Raw genomic sequence first — 18,882 nt, 5'->3', positions numbered from 1 at the left:
CAAGCATTCATAATTTTTTTTGAAAAAACTTTGATGGTTCCTTAATTTCATGAATTGAAATGTTTTTCTTTAGACCAGCTTTATTGAGGTACAACTGATATATTAAAAGCTACAAACTTAATACCATTTGATGAGTTCAATTTTCTTATCCTCTCCATCAGCCTACCATTGAATTTTAAACTAAATTCCCCTTTGCTGTAGTTGAAATAGCTTTGACAAACACAACATGACCATTTATGCCTCTATGCTTTCCTAGATACTATTCTTGTCCCCTAAAATGACATTTCCACTTCCAACCACCTGTAAAAAATCTTAACCATTCTTCAAGGCCCTGCTTAAGAACAATACTTTTGTGAAGCCGTCCATTTTAACTTCTTCAGTCTACGCATAGACTTGAGCAATGAATAATGTACTGTCTGCTACTACTTGCTTCAAGTCTGTAATCTTATTGACTCAAATAGATCATAAGCACAAAATATTTATTTCATGTAGTCTTGATAATATTTCAATTTTTTAGTACTCTCAGACCTCACAATCATATTTCTGATTCTATATTTGCTTGCATGCTATTAATTACCATTCTGACACTGTTGATTTGATGTTTTATCCCTAATTCTGCTTCCAAGATAGTTTTGGTATTTGCCTGATTGTTAATCTTTACCCTGTCTCTAATTTTGTTTGTGCTCTCTGGTGAATTGCAAGTTCTAATGTTTGGTAGTTAATTAGGCACCAAACATATCAAGTTAATTAAGATGCTTTAAAGCTAATTAAGAACCTTCAGAGTTCTCATTCTACTAGACAGGTAAACATAAATTACATCATTTTATAGAGGTGTGACTTAGTGTTTTGAGTGCACAAAAGTAACAACTCTGTTCAGAGAGCTGGGCAAGACCTCATAAAGCAAGTAAGAGTTTGCCTTGGGGGAAATAATTCAAAAAAAAGATATTCAAAACAGAATAAATCAGGCAAAGATAGAAAAAACCTGTAATATTTTAAGATCTGTGAGAAGTTCTGTGCTGCTAGGAATCACCAGGCATGTGAGCAAGAAGTGGCATTAATGCTAAGGGATGTAATGGTACCATTGTCTCCCTTATCTGTGCAGCATATTTTCAAAATCTCCAGTCGAAACAAGAGAAACTCCTCATTCATGGTTTTGTCTGAAAATATTAAATGGAAAATTCCAGGAATATTACCCAAGTTTTAAATTGCCTGCTCTTCTGAGTAGAATGATGAAATCTTGAACTGTTTGTTCACTTCTATCCTGCCTGGGACATGAATTATTCCTTTATCCAGTGTATCTATTCTACATCTCCATCTATCCATTAGTCACTTGGTAGCCATCCTGATTACTTACAAGATCAACTGTCATAGTTTCTATTATTTTACTTAATAATGGCTTTAAAGTGCAAGAGAGTGATGCTGGCAATTTGGATATGCAAAATGTCATAAAGTGCTTCCTTTAAGTGAAACATTTCAATAATGAAAGAAAATCAATCAGATGTGGAGGTTACTAAGACCTATGGTAAGAATGCATCTTCTATGAAATTGTGAAGGAAAAGGAAACTCATGTTAGTTTTGCTGTTGCAACTCAAACTACAAAACTTACTGCAACCATATACCACGTTCAATTATAGAGATCAGTTCTCTATGGTTTTGGCACCCACTGGAGGTCCTGGAAGAGGTCTCCCACAGATAAGGGGAGACCACTATATGGACAATGATTTCCAGTACAACAAGGTTCTGTAACTCAGAACATGTTTTCTGTTCATGTCTTTCAGAGAGTTTTAACTAAGCACTTAGCAGGCACTATGGCCATACCTTCTGCAGTTTGATTTTCTAAACAAAATATAATAATTGGTCAATACAAATTAAATCTTTACCTCTCAAAATCTTAGGAAAAAAAAAAAGTCAATGAAGAATTAAGTCTTCACTACAGCTTTTGGGAAGATGAAATAATGAGTGGCAGGCCATGCTGATAAACAAAAGGATGGGCCACTATAAGAAAACTGAGCCTCAGTCCTGAGGTGTGGGGTCTACTGTACATCCAGTTTGCATCCCTATCCCCATCTCTAGAGTATTAGTTAAGATAGGGCCTCAGGAGTGGGCACTGTGGCACAGCAGTTGTCTCTTGAGGTGTTCTAGCCTACTTCCTCTTCTGATCCAGCTTCCTGTTAATGCACACCAAGGGAGGTTGCAGTTTATGGCAAAAGTACTTGGTTCCCTGCCACCCATGAGATGTGAATTGAGTTTCTGGTTCCTGGCTTGGGCCTGGACCAGTCCTGGTTGTTGCAGGCAATTGGGGAGTGAAGTGGTAGATAGAAAGTCTGTCATTCTGCCTTTCAAATAAATAAATCTTAAAATAAACAAAGAAACAAATAAATAAAAAGATGGGGTCCATGTAGCACCTAAGTAATGGTACGAAGAAAAAACAGTATATTACATCTGTTATCAAATACATCTATTCAGGGATCACAGGGATTTGACTATCTGGCCTTGGATTAAGATGGAAGAACACAGATAACAGACCAGGAGTTTAACAGAAAAAAAGATCTTTATAAGGGAGAGTTGCATCTTCCTCATTAGTTTCTAAAGAAATAGTAGGGGCCGGGCTGGCGCTGTGGCGCAGTGGGTTAAAACCCTGGCCTGAAGTGCTGGCATCCCATATGGGCACCGTTCTAGTCCCAGCTGCTCCTCTTCTGATCCAGCTCTCTGCTATGGCCTGGGAAAGCAGTAGAAGATGGCCCAAGTCCTTGGGCCCCTGTACCCACGTGGGAGACCTGGAAGAAGCTCCTGGCTCCTGGCTTTGGATCAGAGCAGTTCTCAGCCAATTAGGGAGTGAACCATCGGATGGAAGACACTCTCTCTCTCTCTCTCTGCCTTTCCTCTCTGTGTAACTCTGACTCTCAAGTAAAAAATAAGTAAATCTTAAAAAAAAAAAAAAAAAAAAGTAGGGGCCAGCACTGTGGTATAGTGGACTGAGCCTCCACCTGTGGCACCAGTTCTAGTCCTTACTTCTCTTCTGATCTAGCTCTCTGGTATGGCCTGGAAAAGCAGTAGAAGTTGGTCCAAGTACTTGGGCCCCTGCACCTGCATGGGAGACCTTGCAGAAGAAGCTCCTGACTCCTGGCCTAGCTCTGGCCATTGTGGCCATTTGGGAAGTGAACCAGTGGCTAGAAGACTTTTCTCTCTCCCTCTCTCTGCTACCTCTACTTCTCAAATAAATAAATTAATAAAAAAATCTAAAAAAAGGAAAAGTAAAAATCACCCTTGAAAATCCTAAAGAAAAAACAATTTTGGAGGCAAAACTAATGTCTCTCAATATGCAGGACTGACACCATCAATTTTTCTCCATCACTGGAGCAAATCACTATTTCTTTAGCTGAGCACCAGATGAAGCAGTTAGCTTATGCTTAAAGATACATCAACACTACTTTTTTTTTCTTGACAGGCAGATTTAGACAGTGAGAGAGAGAGAGACAGAGAGAAAGGTCTTCCTTTCCGTTTGTTCACACCCCAAATAGCTGCTACGGCTGGTGCGCTGTGCCAATCCAAAGCCAGGAGCCAGGTGCTTCCTCCTGGTCTCTCATGTGGGTGCAGGGCCCAAACATTTGGGCCATCCTCCACTGCCTTCCCGGGCCACAGCAGAGAGCTGGACTGAAAGAGGAGCAACCAGGACAGAATCCGGCGCCCCAACCTGGACTAGAATCCAGGGTGCTGGCGCTGCAGGCGGAGGATTAGCCTGTTGAGCCGCAGCGCCAGCCAACACTATTTTAAAATACAGAATAACTTCTAGTAGAATGAAACATCGTGAACCACTTGAGGACATGTAGTATCTAAGAGCTAGTAAGGAGCAGAGATGACTCGGGTTTCCAATCTCTACCCTAGTCCTAAGCATACCCTCACTGAGAATGGCAAATGAAATTACATTATTCAAAATGGAATATTTTCTCACTCTGTATTTTTCTTAGCATATATAATTTGTATATGTTAGAAAATAACTACAGTACTCCAATATACCCATTACACATTTTTAATAGTAATGGCTCACTAACTGCACTTTTACATAAAGATAGAACATTCGTAAGACAAAAAATTATGTAATTGATCAGTTTACAAACCTTTTTCCTATATCCGAATTAGTTTCAGTTTCCATTTCAACATCATTGCCATTAGATTTATCTTGAGAAGTCATTGTTCTTGCTCTTTTACTTTCTACTACTTTTGCTGCTGCCTTAAAAAAGGATATGTATGAAGGAGGAAAAGAATGTATTAAGGCATTTTAAAGAAATAGTATTAAATTAAATCTTTTAACTGTTTGATAGTTATAGCAACAAAGTAGTCACAGGGCAGTAAAAGGCCATGTTGTTAGTTTCCCCTTAGTAATATGACACCACTGGCAGCTACTTTAGCTATCTGTCTGGTTTATACCATGATGGTCTTTCTTGTACCTACATTTCATAGATACTATGTTCTCCATACAATTTTAAGATAAAAGGGCCAGGTGTGTGGCACAGTGCTTAAGTTGCCACTTGAGATAACTGTACCCCATATTAGTTTTACTCCCAGCTCTGTTTCTGATCCAGATTCCTGTTAACATATAACCTGGATGGCTCAGGTACCTGGGTCACTGTCACTCATGTGGGAAACCTGGATGCAATTCCAAATTCATGGCTTCAGTATGGCTCAGCCATACATATTGTGGGCATTTGTGGAGTGAACCAAGAGAATGAAGATCAATGTTATCTCTCTCTCTCTGCTCCTTGCTTTGGCCTCCCCAGCCTTGGCTGTTGTGAGCACTTGGGGAGTGAACCAGCAGATGGAAGAGCTTGATCTTTCAATCTCTCTGTCTCTCAAATAAATAAAAATAAATTAAAATTTTGGATATCTCAAAATAAAACTAATTAAAATTAATCAAGATGTTCCACTTTAATGACATACTAACACTTTTGGAGGCTAAGACAGAATACAACATTCTTCAGAAAAAACTTTAAAGGCTTTCCTTTAAACTAATCTTATCCCCCACCCCCCCAAATGTGTTTAAAATGTACTTAAGGGGCCGGCGTTGTGTCATAGTGGGTAAAGCTGCTGCCTGTGACATTGGCATCCCATATGAGGGCTGGTTCATGTTCCAGCTGCTCCACTTCCGATCCAGCTCCCTGCTAATGCACACAGGAAAGCAGCAGCAGAAGTGAACTCCCAAATGCTTAGACCCCTGCCACCCACATGGGAGATCCGGATGAAGCTCCTGGCTCCTGCCTCAGCCCTAGCTGTGGAGGCCACTTTGGGAATGAACTAGCAAATGAAGATCTCTGTCTCCTTCTCTCTGTATAACTCTTTCAAATAAATAAATCTTTGTTAAAAAAAAAAAAGTACTTAAATTAAAACTAAGTATGTTTCCACTTATCATTCTTAATTCATTCTGATATTTTCCACTCAACTTTTCTTTCTGAAACTTACAAAAAAGCTGAAGATCATTTATAAACCCTGTAATTACATTCACTACTAATAAATTGTTATCACATTCTACAAAACCACCTTACAAAATTCTGACTAGTTTTCAAGTATTTCTATTTAAAGTATTCTTTCTTTAGTATAACAATTTCTCTTAAGTCTATAGTGTGAATCTCTCCAACAATATGTATACCTTCATTAGAAAGGCTGATGATTTTTCATTTAGCACACAATTCACGTAACTCTTAATTTTCTCCATCATGTGGTTGTAGCTGAAGTGTTGAAAAAAGGAATGGAATGTGTCTTTCTGAGATATTATCATAAGCAACTTTCTTTCTAAAGACTAAAGAAAACAGAAAAAATGTAGTTACATAAATCACAAAATTACAAAAAATTTTGTAACATAACATTTTAAATGTTTATGTTTGTGACAATTATTCACACTGATGTGCTATTTGCAGAAATACTTAATTTCACCACTGGTATAGTATTACATTGACAAAAAAATCATTTATTCATCCATTCTTCCAGCCTGTTGAAGGATTTAGATATGACTATTACTGTAATGCTAAGTATTTTTTTATATATCTTTTTGTTCATAGTACAAGTTTTTCTCAGAAGTAACTCTTCCAATGCTGGCTGTAAACTTAAATTCTCAGGCTCTATCCCAGGTCAACTGTTGTAATGAGATCTAGGATTTTTGTCTTAAAGCTTCCGGGCTTTTAAAATGTGCAGTGACAGTGAAAACAGCTATTCTAGGATATTTGCTGGAATGCATGCTTACAAATTTTGCTAAGATACTCTCCAAAGTTTAAACATCGATTTACTTAAGAGAGGAAGTTATGCAGGCAGGATCACTTCTCTACTGTTTGAGCCAACTGCTGGTACTGCTGCCACTATGAAGGACAGCAAATGATATTTTAACGAATTGTTTGGTATTATCTTCATAACAAATACTAGTTTAAGAGATTAAGCACTGACTTTTAACCTTTAAAACTTACAGGCAGTAAGTTTTCCTCTGTTGTGAGATATAAGCAGAGTGGAGTTTTTAGTAGTCTAACAATGATAAGGAGAAAGCATAGGGAAAGAAAACACAAGACACACATCAGGCTATCAGCTGAAATTTCTGGAGGCTAGGAACATGGTCAATCTGGATAGAATAAGCTTTAGCAAAATTGCAACCCACCGCCAATTAGGCTTAGTCCCTCATTAGTTACTTGTCAGAGAAGCAGAAATTAAAACCCACTGTGATAATACTACTTATCTGCCAGAATGGCTAATAATCTCAGATAAGGTCTGTGGAGCAACAGGAACTCTCCTACACTTTAGAGGAATTGTCCTAAGTTTGCAAAATAGTTTGGTGGTATCGAATAAAACTGAGTATGCTTATATCCTATGATTCATCCATTCTATTCCTAAGTGTATACTCAAAACAAATACATACATTAATCCTACAAAACATAAAAAGATACTGAAATAAAAATTGGAAATAACTCAAATGTCCACCAATTGTAGTATGCAAACTATTGGCACAAGCCACAATGGTTATATGGTTTCAATCTTACAAATATAAACTTGCAATATGATTCCATTACATAAAGTTCAGAAAGAACTGAAACTAATTTTCAGTGGTGAAGTCTGGACAGTGGTTACTCTTAGAAAGGTAAACACTTAAAGTAATTGGAAGGTACTGATGAGGTTCTATTAATTGATCTAGGGGTTTGGCATATAAGTGCATTCCTTTTGTGAAAAGATGTGTGTGTACACACACACAGACACATACAAAGACACATGAACTCTTCAAGAGGTATGCTGTTCAATAAAAAGTTCACTAAAACATGTACCATTTTTTATTTGAATGAAGTTAATTCACTTGTTACTTTTTAATATTAAAAAATTGAGGCCTACTTACCTCAACATTATACATAAATACACATAGCTATATATACACACACAAAACCAATGATCAAATAAGAACCCTCTAGAAAAAAATATAAGCAAGTTATACTGCCTTCTTTAGTTGTATTGTCTGATAGGGTACCTACTGGCCACACACAAATAATGAACCCTTGAATGGGGTTAGTCTGAATATAGAACTTGCACATGTAAAATATATATTGGATTTTAAAGGCAGTATAAAAAAGAGAACATGCAATATTTCAATATTTTTATTGATTTAAATATTAAAATAATGTTTTCTGATTTTTTAAGTTAAAATGCCACTAAAATTAGTTTCATCTTTTACTTATTTTAAACATGGCTGGCTAGAAAACTTGAAATTCCACACTTGTATGTAACTTGCATAGTTTCTACTGAACAATGTCATCCTATACTGTTTAAAAGATAAAGCATTTCTTTTCTCCTTCAATTTGCTGTCAGTTTTCTTAAATCTATACAATTTTAAAATACTATAATTTCAATTTAATCAGTTACCGTATAAGATTTTGGATCACCAAATATTCTTTCAAACACTTCCTCTGCTTCCTTAAAATTGCCATTTTCCATACAAACAGCTATAGCCTAAAAGACAGGAAATACACACCTTACACTGCTTTTCAAGAAACTGAACAGTTGTTTAAATAACTCAGTAAGTCCAAAACACTTCATTTAAACGTTTTACATAGTTTAATAATTTTCATTTTATAAGTGATACAAAATACTTTTTCAAAGATAAAACGTGGCTTGAAAAGACATGAAAAATGTTCATTCCTATGCACATATACTAATAAATGCTCACCCTTTTATCTCTAATTTAGGTAAAATTAAAAGCAATAAATAAGAGGCTGTCACCAATAAATAAGAGGCTGTATCATGTATTTAGGACTCCCCTAACTGCCAATTTTGAGCCAAAGGGAAATGAGAGAGAAGTATATGGTATTTGTGATGTTTAGGATATTTAAAATGTGCCAGCTGAATTCCTGAAAAATCTGTAATAGGAACTTAGGAAGGTGGATGATTTATTTTTAAATATTTACTTACTGGGGCTGATGCTGTGGCATATGGGCGTCAAATCAAGTCCCAGCTACTCTACTTCTGATTCAGCTCCATTCTAATGCACCTCAGAAAGCAGCAAAAGATGGCCCAGGTGCTTGGGCCCTTACACCCGCATGGGAGACCTGGAAGACGCTCCTGGCTTTGGCCTGACCCAGCCCCAGCCATTGGGGAGTAAACCAGTGAACAGAAGATCTCTCTCTCTTTCTCTCATTCTCTCTCCCTCCTCCTCTCTCTATTGCTGCCTTTCAAACAAATAAATCTTTAAAAAAAATTTTATATTTATTCAAAAGGCAGAGTTATGGAGAGAAACACATACATACATTTTCTGCTGGTTTATTTCGTCTCCCATGTGGGTGGCAGGGGCCCAAGTACTTGGACCATATTTTGCTGCCTGCCTAGATGCATTAGCAAGAAGCTGGATAAGAAGTTCAATTGCCAGTTCTTGAACTAGGCACTCTGATATGGGATGTAGGTATGTCAAGCTGAGGCTTAATCCACTGCATCACAATGTCCACCCCATCTACTCAATTTAATAATAGTATGTTAACAAAAAGGCCAGCTTCCTTTAGAGCCTGAAAAGACTGGGGTAATATGACAAATCGCTTTTCCCTGAGTTGAATTCTTTTTTGGGAGGAGAGAGGGGACTAATTCTACTTGATAGCCACAACAGTAATTCTTAGAAAGCTGAGGAAAACCACCTGGATTTTCTCTCCTATCTATAGTTATCAAATAAAATTTTTTGAGGGGCTGGTGTTGTGAAGCAACTGGTTAAGCTACCACTTACACACCAGTATTTTTCATACTAATAAATACTCTCCATTCTACCTCTAATTTAGACCAAATTAAAAGCAGGCACTAATAAAGTAAAAGCCATACCTTGTACATGTAGTATTTGCTTTGACTGGCAGCAAAATATATTTTTCCCTGCTATCACATCTTTGAATTACTTTTCTGGCTTCTTATTCTTAAATGGTCTATTACATGATTAAAATTTAATATATTCAATCACAAAAATCCTTAATTTATTGATTTGGAATTTTTGTATTTTTCATATTTATAATCTGTAAGCAGAAATTGGGAGAGTACAAATGCTATTTTTCAAGTTGCCTGGTGATCTTTAAATAGATGTGGTACATTCTCTGCTACACAGGAGCAACACATATCTATAAGTTCCAACCTCTTTTGCTCATGCCAAGACTAAAAACCAAAGGTCAAATTTCTAAAAATGAATTACATTAAAACTTGGATTTACTGCCCTATTTCCATCAGGTTCCTCTTAATTTTTTTAGATATTAAATTAAATAGGCATTCATTTTCTAACAAAATAATCATTATAAGCACAGAGTAATCATACCTGAATTTTAATTAAATTCTGTATTTCTTCATGAAGTTTGTCATGTTCCTTTTCAATTGAAGCCCAAATCATAAGGGCTGATTCTAAGGGTGTAATTCGTTCATCATTTTCAAATTGTGCATCTTTTAAAAAACAACAGAAGTACGTAATTTAAAAGCTAAGTAGAATCTTACTTTGTCAGGTTTTTCTATAGTCCTTAATGTGTATACTACTTTCAATACACACTCCATAATAGTACACACTCTTATGCCAGACAAGGCTCTCATAAATACCAGTTTAGGGAAGTGATCTGATTTTCCATATTAACTTATTCATTAAGAACAATATTAAAAAGAGAAAAACATGATGAGACTACAAAGTATTTTAAACTTTTCTTTACTAAAATACTGATATTAAGGGTTAAAATAAACTTTTTTACATAAAGTGCCACAGTAACAGAATTTTTATAAATGGTTTATAGGTCTAACTACATTAAACACAGGACAGGATTTATAAAATATTAATTAAAGGAATATTTATATTATTATTAAACTTTGCTAAAGAAGAATTTTGATCAGGTTATTCTGAATGAAGACATCAGTAACCAATTAGCAAATTATACACAACTCAACATGATACTCAAGAACCTTCACCAGAAGCAGGCAATATGGCACAGCAGATCACACTACCGTTTGAGATGCATGCTTCCCCACATGAGAGGCTGGATTGAATCCTAGCTACTCCACATCCAATCCAGCTGATATGGCTGGTGGGAAGTAAAAGATGATGGCCTAACTTTTCATGTTCCTGCCACCTGCATGGGATACCAGAATTGACTTCCAGGATCCTTGCTTCAGCCTAGACCAGCTGACTGTTACAGGCATCTGAAGAAGTGAACCAGCAGATGAAAGTTATCTGTCTCCTCTGTCTCTCCCACACTCTCTATTTCTCTACCTTTCAAACAAACAAATATATATATAAAAGAACCTTCACTATGTATGTCTTAAATATCTTGCATCTGTAACCTACAAATCATTCAATAAATATATATGGACTATCCATTATATATAAGTACTTGCATAAAAACAGAGTATCTCAAAGAATAAGACAAAGTCCTTAATCTAATGATGCTTGCATGCTACTGGGAGAGGTTAAGTAATAAGCAAATTAATAATACAATTCAGAGTAATAAGGGTTAGAAAAGGAGGAAGTACTGAGAATCAAGACTGGTAAGGGAAGGGAAAGCTCCTTCAGATAATGTAAAAGCAAAGGCTTCTGAGGTAGTGAGAGAAATGAGACCAGCATAATGTGAAGCAGAAGAGTCATACAATGATCTAGAAGAAAAAGGTCCTTGATGAGAATTTGGCATCCAAAGGGCAGGAAAAAAGTCAGTTTGCCAGAACTGTGGGAAAGCTGGATGCATGCCATCAGAAAAACGATATAAGAGACAATTAGTTGTATGATTTGGAATTTATTTTGAATATAGAACAAGGCTGGCTAAAGCACTGGAACCACAGTATGAGGAAAAAAATGGAGGATTCTCAGGTTTTAAGAACTAGATAAGTGACACTGATTTTACAAACACAGCAAGTCTGGATGAAGAGCAGGTTGAGGAAGCTGAGCATGGAAATCAACAGATCCATTAACCAGATAAACTATAGGTTATTTTCAAAATAATGCTAATGTTTCTGTTTTGTCCAGAATCCCATTTTGTATTCTTTCTGACAAAACCTAGCAATCCTTCCAGGTATAATGCAAACTCTACTTCATTCTGGAATAGCTTCCATATGCCAGCTAAGAGACTAGGAAATTTCCTATCTCTAAATCTCATGTATTCTTATTCCTACCTTGTTGTATTTACCCACATAACTCAACAGTGCATTAGCTTTTAGTAGTTTTTTTTAAAAAAATTATTTCATTTTATTCAAAAGGCAGAAGGACAGAGACAGAGTCAAGTTCTATCTGCTGGATCACTCCCCAAATGGCCACAGCAGCCAGGGTTGGGTCAGGTAGAAGCCAGGAGCCAGGAACTCCACCTGGGTCTCCCATGTGGGTGGCAGAGGTCCAAACACTTGGGCCATCTTCCAATGCTCTCCCAGGTACATAAGCAGGCTTAGAAGTGAAACAGCCACAACACCGGCTCTAAGTTTTTCTTGACTGACATAACCTAACCCTCTCACTCTTCTACCTTTCTTCTTATAAATCTAAGATATTTTAAAGATTGCTATTATTAGATTTCAGCTTCAAAGTAAGATAAAAACACATATTTACCCAGGGATTTTCCCGCTGCAATTCTTGTCAAAAACTGACATATGTATATTGTTTTCAACTGATATGCTGTTAGATTGGATAGTCCATGAATAATAGCTGAAAAAGAAAAAGGTATATTTTATTAAAATAAAATGAAACTTGATCCAGTGGTACCACTGTGTGGTTTGTTAATAGGTTACAAAGACCTCATAGAAATTATCACAAGATTAGAGTTAAATGTAACTGATACACATGTAGGATAACAAATATTTAAAATTACTTTCACAGGTGGCATTTTTAATAATGAAAAAGAAAATTCAGTGTAGGACCCCAAAAGCGGTGTCCTCTTGTGACGACCCCAGAAACACAGACTCCGGACCAGACGATGCAATAGAACAGGAGGTAATTTATTTCATTTGTACAAATGGGCCCCCTACTGCTGCAAGCAGCAAGCAAGTGAGAGGAGCCCCGAGCAGCTATCTCACACAGCTTTTAAGGGGCAAAACCACAAAATTAACATACCATAGGGTGGCGTAAGTTTATTGGGTAACTACAAGGGGAGGAGGTCGTCGAGGAGGAGGAGAGAACAGAAACGGGGGCTACGTGCCCTACGTGTCTAAGCTTGGACAAGGGGAGGGGGTCCTTGAAGAGCAGAAAGGGGTGGCTACGTGCCCTACGTGTCTCGCGGTTTCTTTGTTAAGCTTGAACAAGCACAGGGGAGGGGGCTTAGGTGCATACCAGGATGTTCTGTCGCCTTTATCTCTGGGTAGTAGCCCTTATCTCTGGGTAGTAGCCCTTATCTCTGGCTAGTAGCTATCTGCTTTCTCTGTGAACTTAGTTTACTCCCCATTTCCCAGGACTGTTTTATTAAGGCCATTTTATGGCGGCTCTCGGCCGCTCCTTTCATTCAGTTCAAAATTATACTATGTGTCAAGTCACTAGTTGGAAACATTTGATACTATGAACTTTACCTTATCGGAAATATATTACTTCAGTCAAGATTTCAATTGAGAGTCTGTTTAGTTTACAGGGTATATTTTAAAAATGCATTTGTTACTATTAATCTCACAAATATTTGAATACTCATCCAGATGTTATGCCAGCTGGTGAATACATATAATGGTAAGTAAACTAAACTTCTGCACCTCAGCGATCTTATAACTATACAGTAATGAGACAAATGATTAAACTACTAAAGTAAAAAATGGGTGAAAAACCGAAAAGTACAGTGCCATGGAAGCACAAAAGAAAGGAAACTTGGAATATGCTTAAATATTTTTTCAGGGCAACAGCTGTTAGAGAAAGCTTTTCTGAAAAAATCTCTTAGCTAAGACGTGAAGATTTTACTAACAGCACTGTATCTCAACAAGGGCTTGGGTGGTATATATAAAAAGCTTAAATACCTAGAAAATAAAAAAGTAAGATGAATATATTTGCCCTTAATTATAAAATCTTAATTCTAAAATACCATAATCTTAAACTGTAACAGAGAATATCTGGGTCAGATATAGCCATAATGGAATTAAGTGGGATTTAAAGAGATCATAAAACTTCTATAAAATTTAAACACAAGGCATTCAATATTTACTAAATACCTACTGCTGGCCAGTGTTAGGAACAAAGGACTCAAAGACAGCAGTGAGTCCTTGTCCCTTATGAAGGTTTTAGTCTAAGACTCTTATTAGAAAATTAATGCAAGGGAATAAAATTTTAATGAGCGCCACAAAGGACAAGTATAGAAGGCCTTCTGAATCCACAGGGTTCCTGCTAGTTCACACTTAAGATATTGGGGGAGGGTGGGATTTGTCTGTACTTAATGTGTACAGACTTTGGGGGCGGGTCATAATTCCCTGAACAATGTAACAATTATCTACTGCACTTACAATATATGAGGTATTATAAATAATCTAGAGAAGATTTAATGTGTACAGGAGAGCATGAATATACTAGGTCATTTTATGTAAGGGACTTCAGCTTGCACAGATACTGTCTTCTAAGGCAGGAGAGAACTCTTGGGGTACTAGGAATGTTTTGTTCTTAATTTGGGTGTTGGTTATGAGTGTGCTCAGAGGACAAAATGTCACTTATGTTTATAATTTTGTGCATTTCTTGATATGTATACTGTATTTCAATAAAATGTTTAAAAAAATACAGCAGGAGAGGGAGGTCCACAAGGATACCAAAGAATAAGGGAAGCCAGGGACAACTTCATAGTATTGGAATATTTTACAAAAGAAAGATCTAATCTATTCTAGGAAAGGAAGTCAGACCCTTTAAGTCTTCACTTCCTTACAAGTTCCCAAAAGATGGGAAGAGAGACAACAAAATGTTCAAAATTTGCATATTCACCAAGAATTAGCAGTAACTTGAAAAAAAGTTCCTTAGTATTACAATAGGGGTGGCCCAATTATTTCTCCTCAGGTCTAGAGCTAGAACCTTGAAAGAGTTTTATTTTTTGAAATATACTATCTTACTGACTAGTTTTTAATTGATACTGACTTTACTTACCTAGGTGAGGTAGTGTTTGTAAGGATTCTCTACTATCAAATTACTCTTTGGAAAAGTCACCAGGTGCAATCCATTAGCATAGAATGATTGTATTAAATTCTGCATGGAAGATTTGCCTCTTCCCTTATTTACTAAATCAACCACGCATTTACATCAGTATGGATTCATTTATTCTTACTCTGGGTTATAAACCAATACTTGTTTATTTTTTTACTCTTCTTTCAGCTTTGGCCATTGGGAACTCCTGCAGATAGCTCCGGTGTCCCTTTATAACCCCACTGAGAATGTGGGTTTTTTCTTTTCCTTTCTTTTTGAGTACTTTTATTTTCTAGCACTACAGGATGAATCTTGTTACCTTGCAGATTTTCTGTCTCAGTCCCAGATTCTGTCATTTTTTGAAAAGCAGCCCATTTCTTTTTTGTTGGAGAATGGTATTAGAAACCAAGATCTGCTGTGTTCATTGCTACTAGAGTTGGTTGCTGCTTTGCCCTTTTATGTATAGAGCAAGGAAACTTGTGTATACTAATCTACGTCTGTACATCATATATAAATGTTGCTATACGCATCTCTACTTCTGTCAGCTAGTCAAGAGTTCATCCTGATGTCTCCAACTCTAATCCATTACCACACAGATAATTCTACCCCACTCGGCAAAGAGAACTATTTAACAATTCTAGCAATGGCAAACGTGCTTCATGACAAAATTGAATTTTCTAATCATTGTTTATTATCCATGGCTCCAGGATTATCTGCGATACAGAGGAAAGGGCCTGGATCACCCCGCTTTAACTTACACTGCCTTAAATTAGCTACCTCACTCCTCTACAAGTTAAAATCACTGGCCTAACTCACGAGATGATCACAAAGTTGCAATTTTCCATGAACTCCCCTAAGGCTATAAATACAAACGGTCAAAAAGCCGGTGGAAAATCCTCACTGTCTGGTAATTCCACTGTTCCACGTGCTTTTTGAAGCCCCGGTGTATTAACCCAGACGGTTCAGTTCAGTGCTGACTCGGAACGAAGGACCACCCCAACTTTCTGTCATCTTCCACACGCCCACGCGGATCTGCCCTCCGGGGCCGTCTTTTATCCATCAATTACAGACAGCAGATTTCTGGGAGTTACTTTGATTCTGGGGCCAAATGAGGCTTACATAACTCACGGGTGAACCCAAAACACTCATACCTGGGGTTCCCCGGCGTCTACAGGGGCTGCTGAATAAATATCACCACAGTACTCCTCGAATAGGAAGGACAGCCCAAAACAAGCGACAAAGGAGACAAAAGGTACTGTCCACGGGGTTGCGTGCATTTTCAAGCATTTTTAACTCGTTTAACCCTGCCTCAACCCTAAACGGGGGTCTTCTTTTCACTTTACCAAGGAGAAAAACTGCGAAGCTGGCAAGAGACAGAACCGAGATTCGAACCCCAGCTCGCCCGAGTCCCAGTCCCACCGCCGAGCCGTCCCCTGACCCCGCGGAGGTTACAACAGGGGACACCAGGCCTCTGCCGCCCGCCACGGTCCCCCGGCAAGTGCGCGCCCCGCACGCACCCTCGGCGCTGTCGCGGGTCCGGTGGAAGGCCTCAGAGCGGCCGTCACGGAAGGCCCGGCAAAGAGACAGGCATAGGAAATCGAGCATCCAGCCGGCAGCCACCGCCTCAGCCTCGGCCACCAGGCCCGCGTCCTCCTCCTCCTCCGGGGTCTCCTCCTGCACTTGGCATTCGAGCAGTTCCTGACACACGAACTGCTCCTGGTCGTCTCTCGGAGTTTCTGTCATCCGCTTCTCCGGGGAGTCGGCATCCTTCCCATCAGCACGGCCCCGCGGGCTCGGAGCCCCAGAGGCGGCGTCCTCCGCCATGTTAAATCGCTCGCGCGGATTCGGTCCCGACGGCAGCAGAGCAACGATTGGCTCGCGCAGGAGGGCAAGGGGCGCGGCTGGAGAGAGCCTCTTCCGCTGGTGGGAAGCCACCAATCACAGTGCCAGAACGGACTAGCGGCTGGAGCCTGACTTATGATTGGCTGAGACAGGCTTCCTTCTGAATTTCCCGCCAGGGAGGCTGAGGCTCGCAGTCTGTCGGTAAACCGGGATATTCCACACTGGGTGCGGACCGAGGTTGGGACCTCGCGGGGCTCCTGTTTCCTCCTTTTCGAATGGGAGACTTGGAACAGCAACGTGGTTATAATAGAAACATATTTTGAGAAATTGAAGCGTAGCACTTTTAGAACTTCACATTCACCCAACACACTGCATGATCTTAAACCCAGACTGTTCTGATGGACTGATACTCCTGCTACTCCGGCCTTTCAGTGCCTCAGAATCAGGGCTGGGGGCTTGTTAAAACGCGACCCCCAGCTTGCTGGCGCTGGTTGGAGTCCCGGCTGCCCCACTTCCCGGCCAACTTCGTCTGAAGGCCTGGGAAAGCAGGGAGGATGGCCCAAGTGCTTGGGGCCCTGCACCCTTGTGGGAGACCCAGGTGGAGCTCCAGGCTTTGGCCTGGCTCTGGCCTGGCGTTGCTTGCATTAGGGGAGTGAACCAGCGGACAATCTGCTCGCTTTCTCTCCCTCTCCCTCTCTCTCCCTCTCTCTCCCCCTGTCCCTCTAACTCTGCCTTTCAAATAAATAAATAAAATTTTTAAAAAGCAGGACTGCTGAACTCCACCCCCAGTTTGTTCTGCAGGTCTAGATTATGTACAAAGGACTGTCTGTGATGACACAGAGCCTGGGCTAGTGCTGGGATCTTCTCCTGCCCTGCAGCATCTGCTCCTGAAAAACAAATGTTTGGTTTTATTTATTTATTTAAGAGGTAGAGTTACACACACACACACATATACATCTTCCATCCACTGGCTCACTCCCCACATGTCCTTAATGGCTGGAGCTGGGCAGATCCAAAGCCAGAAGCCAGGAGCTTCCTCCGTGGGTGCAGGGTCCCAAGCACTTGGGCCATCTTCCACCGCTTTCCCAGCCATAAGCAGAGAGCTGGGTGGGAAGATGAAGCAGCCAAGGACACGAAGCAACGCTCTTATGGGATACTGGCGCTGCAGGTGGAGGCTTAACCTACCATTTCACAGCGCTGGCCCCATGAATGTTCCTTGTTTAAGTCACCTAGCCCATGGTGTGTTTGTTATAGCAGGTGAGCTGAGTCATCTAGGCAACTCCAAGTTTCCAGACTGCTACTTTGGGGATGGAGGGGGGTGGTGAGTGCGGGTGAGGGTGTCATTCCAAAGTTCTCAAATGGGGCTTTCCTTTCTTTTTCTTTCAGGCCTATCCTCCTCTTCCCAGCATGGTTTTCAGAAGTTATTCTTAGGTACGTCAACCAATTCCAAGTCACAAAATAAGCTTAGCACATTCTCCTGACATGGCAATTTACTGAGAGATTTAGGGAAGTAAACTGTCGCTCCCCCTCTTCATGGAGGAACGACACTAAACCCTGCCTAGGCTTCATATCCAAGTCACGGCACCATTATGTCGCTCCCCTTCTTCGCGTAGGAACGACACAGGACCCTGTGCTGTTCTTTTGTCTGCTCGGCCCTCCCCGGGTTTGCTGCTGGTTCTTCCCGGGTTGGCTACCATCCTTTCCACCTCCGTGGAAGGGCGGTTCCCCCTGCCACTTTCCCCACTTCCGCGGGGGAGCGGCACACCGCCGGCCGGCTCTCTCGGGGGCTGCACAGGTGTTCCTTCAGATGTTCCTGGTGCATGTTGTCTCTCTCCTCCTTTATAGTCCTCTTCCACCAATCCCAACTCTGCTACCCACACGCCGAGTATGCTGCTCTCCTCCAATCAGGAGCAGCTCCTACTGTTTATTGGTTGAACTGGAGGCAGCTGTGTAGAAGCTGTTTCCTCCTCTCCCAGCGCCATATTGTGGGAGAGCAGATGCATAGAATAAGTCTTAATTCCAGTAACTTAGTCTAGTCCGAGTTGCTCCCAGTTGCTCCCCACAGTAAACCTTTGTGTATATTGAAAACAATGTATGTGAAAAGTATATTTCTGATTAGGGCTAAATCATAATAAATAAATATAAAATATAAATAAAACCTCAATAAAATTTCAGTTTGGGGATTACATGCTACATTCTGTGTCCTCTTCCTGTATTGAAGAGGAAATAGAGGAAATGAGGAAAAATTAAGACTCAGTGGCCTAGCAGGGTCATGAGGAACAAAAGTTATTTCAAAAATCTATACCCACAGATTAGTCATCAATAATATACAGTTTTATTGAGTTGTGGGTCAGGACAGAAGAGGGGTAGCTCATAAAAGTGAAATTAAAAAGTAATTCTTGGAGCCTGTGCTGTGGTATAGAAAGCTAAGTCTCCCCTTGTGGCACCAGCATCCCATACTGGTGCCA

General features: G+C 39.6%; 1 protein-coding gene across 6 annotated transcripts in view; it reads right to left on the bottom strand.

Annotated features, from left to right (window-relative positions):
* The window catches only part of TERF1 (telomeric repeat binding factor 1), a 33,419-nt gene extending 16,916 nt beyond the window's left edge, over nt 1-16,503 (bottom strand). For all 6 annotated transcript variants that reach the window (XR_007918625.2, XR_007918626.2, XM_002710633.5 and 3 more), the window contains exons 1-6: nt 16,090-16,503; nt 12,050-12,145; nt 9,800-9,921; nt 7,885-7,971; nt 5,645-5,794; nt 4,119-4,231 (exon numbers count right to left, since the gene is read on the bottom strand). Coding sequence is in view for 4 of the 6 variants with exons in the window: in XM_002710633.5 (XP_002710679.2) it covers nt 4,119-4,231; nt 5,645-5,794; nt 7,885-7,971; nt 9,800-9,921; nt 12,050-12,145; nt 16,090-16,396 (875 nt within the window). In the remaining 2 variants the exon portion in view is untranslated. The remainder of the gene's footprint in view (nt 1-4,118; nt 4,232-5,644; nt 5,795-7,884; nt 7,972-9,799; nt 9,922-12,049; nt 12,146-16,089) is intronic.
* Between the last annotated feature and the right edge of the window lie 2,379 nt (nt 16,504-18,882).

Source organism: Oryctolagus cuniculus, chromosome 6, assembly GCF_964237555.1.
Source record: "Oryctolagus cuniculus chromosome 6, mOryCun1.1, whole genome shotgun sequence".
NCBI classification, from domain to species: domain Eukaryota; kingdom Metazoa; phylum Chordata; class Mammalia; order Lagomorpha; family Leporidae; genus Oryctolagus; species Oryctolagus cuniculus.
Note: the sequence above shows the minus strand (reverse complement) of the source record. Positions and strands in the feature narration are given on the sequence as shown.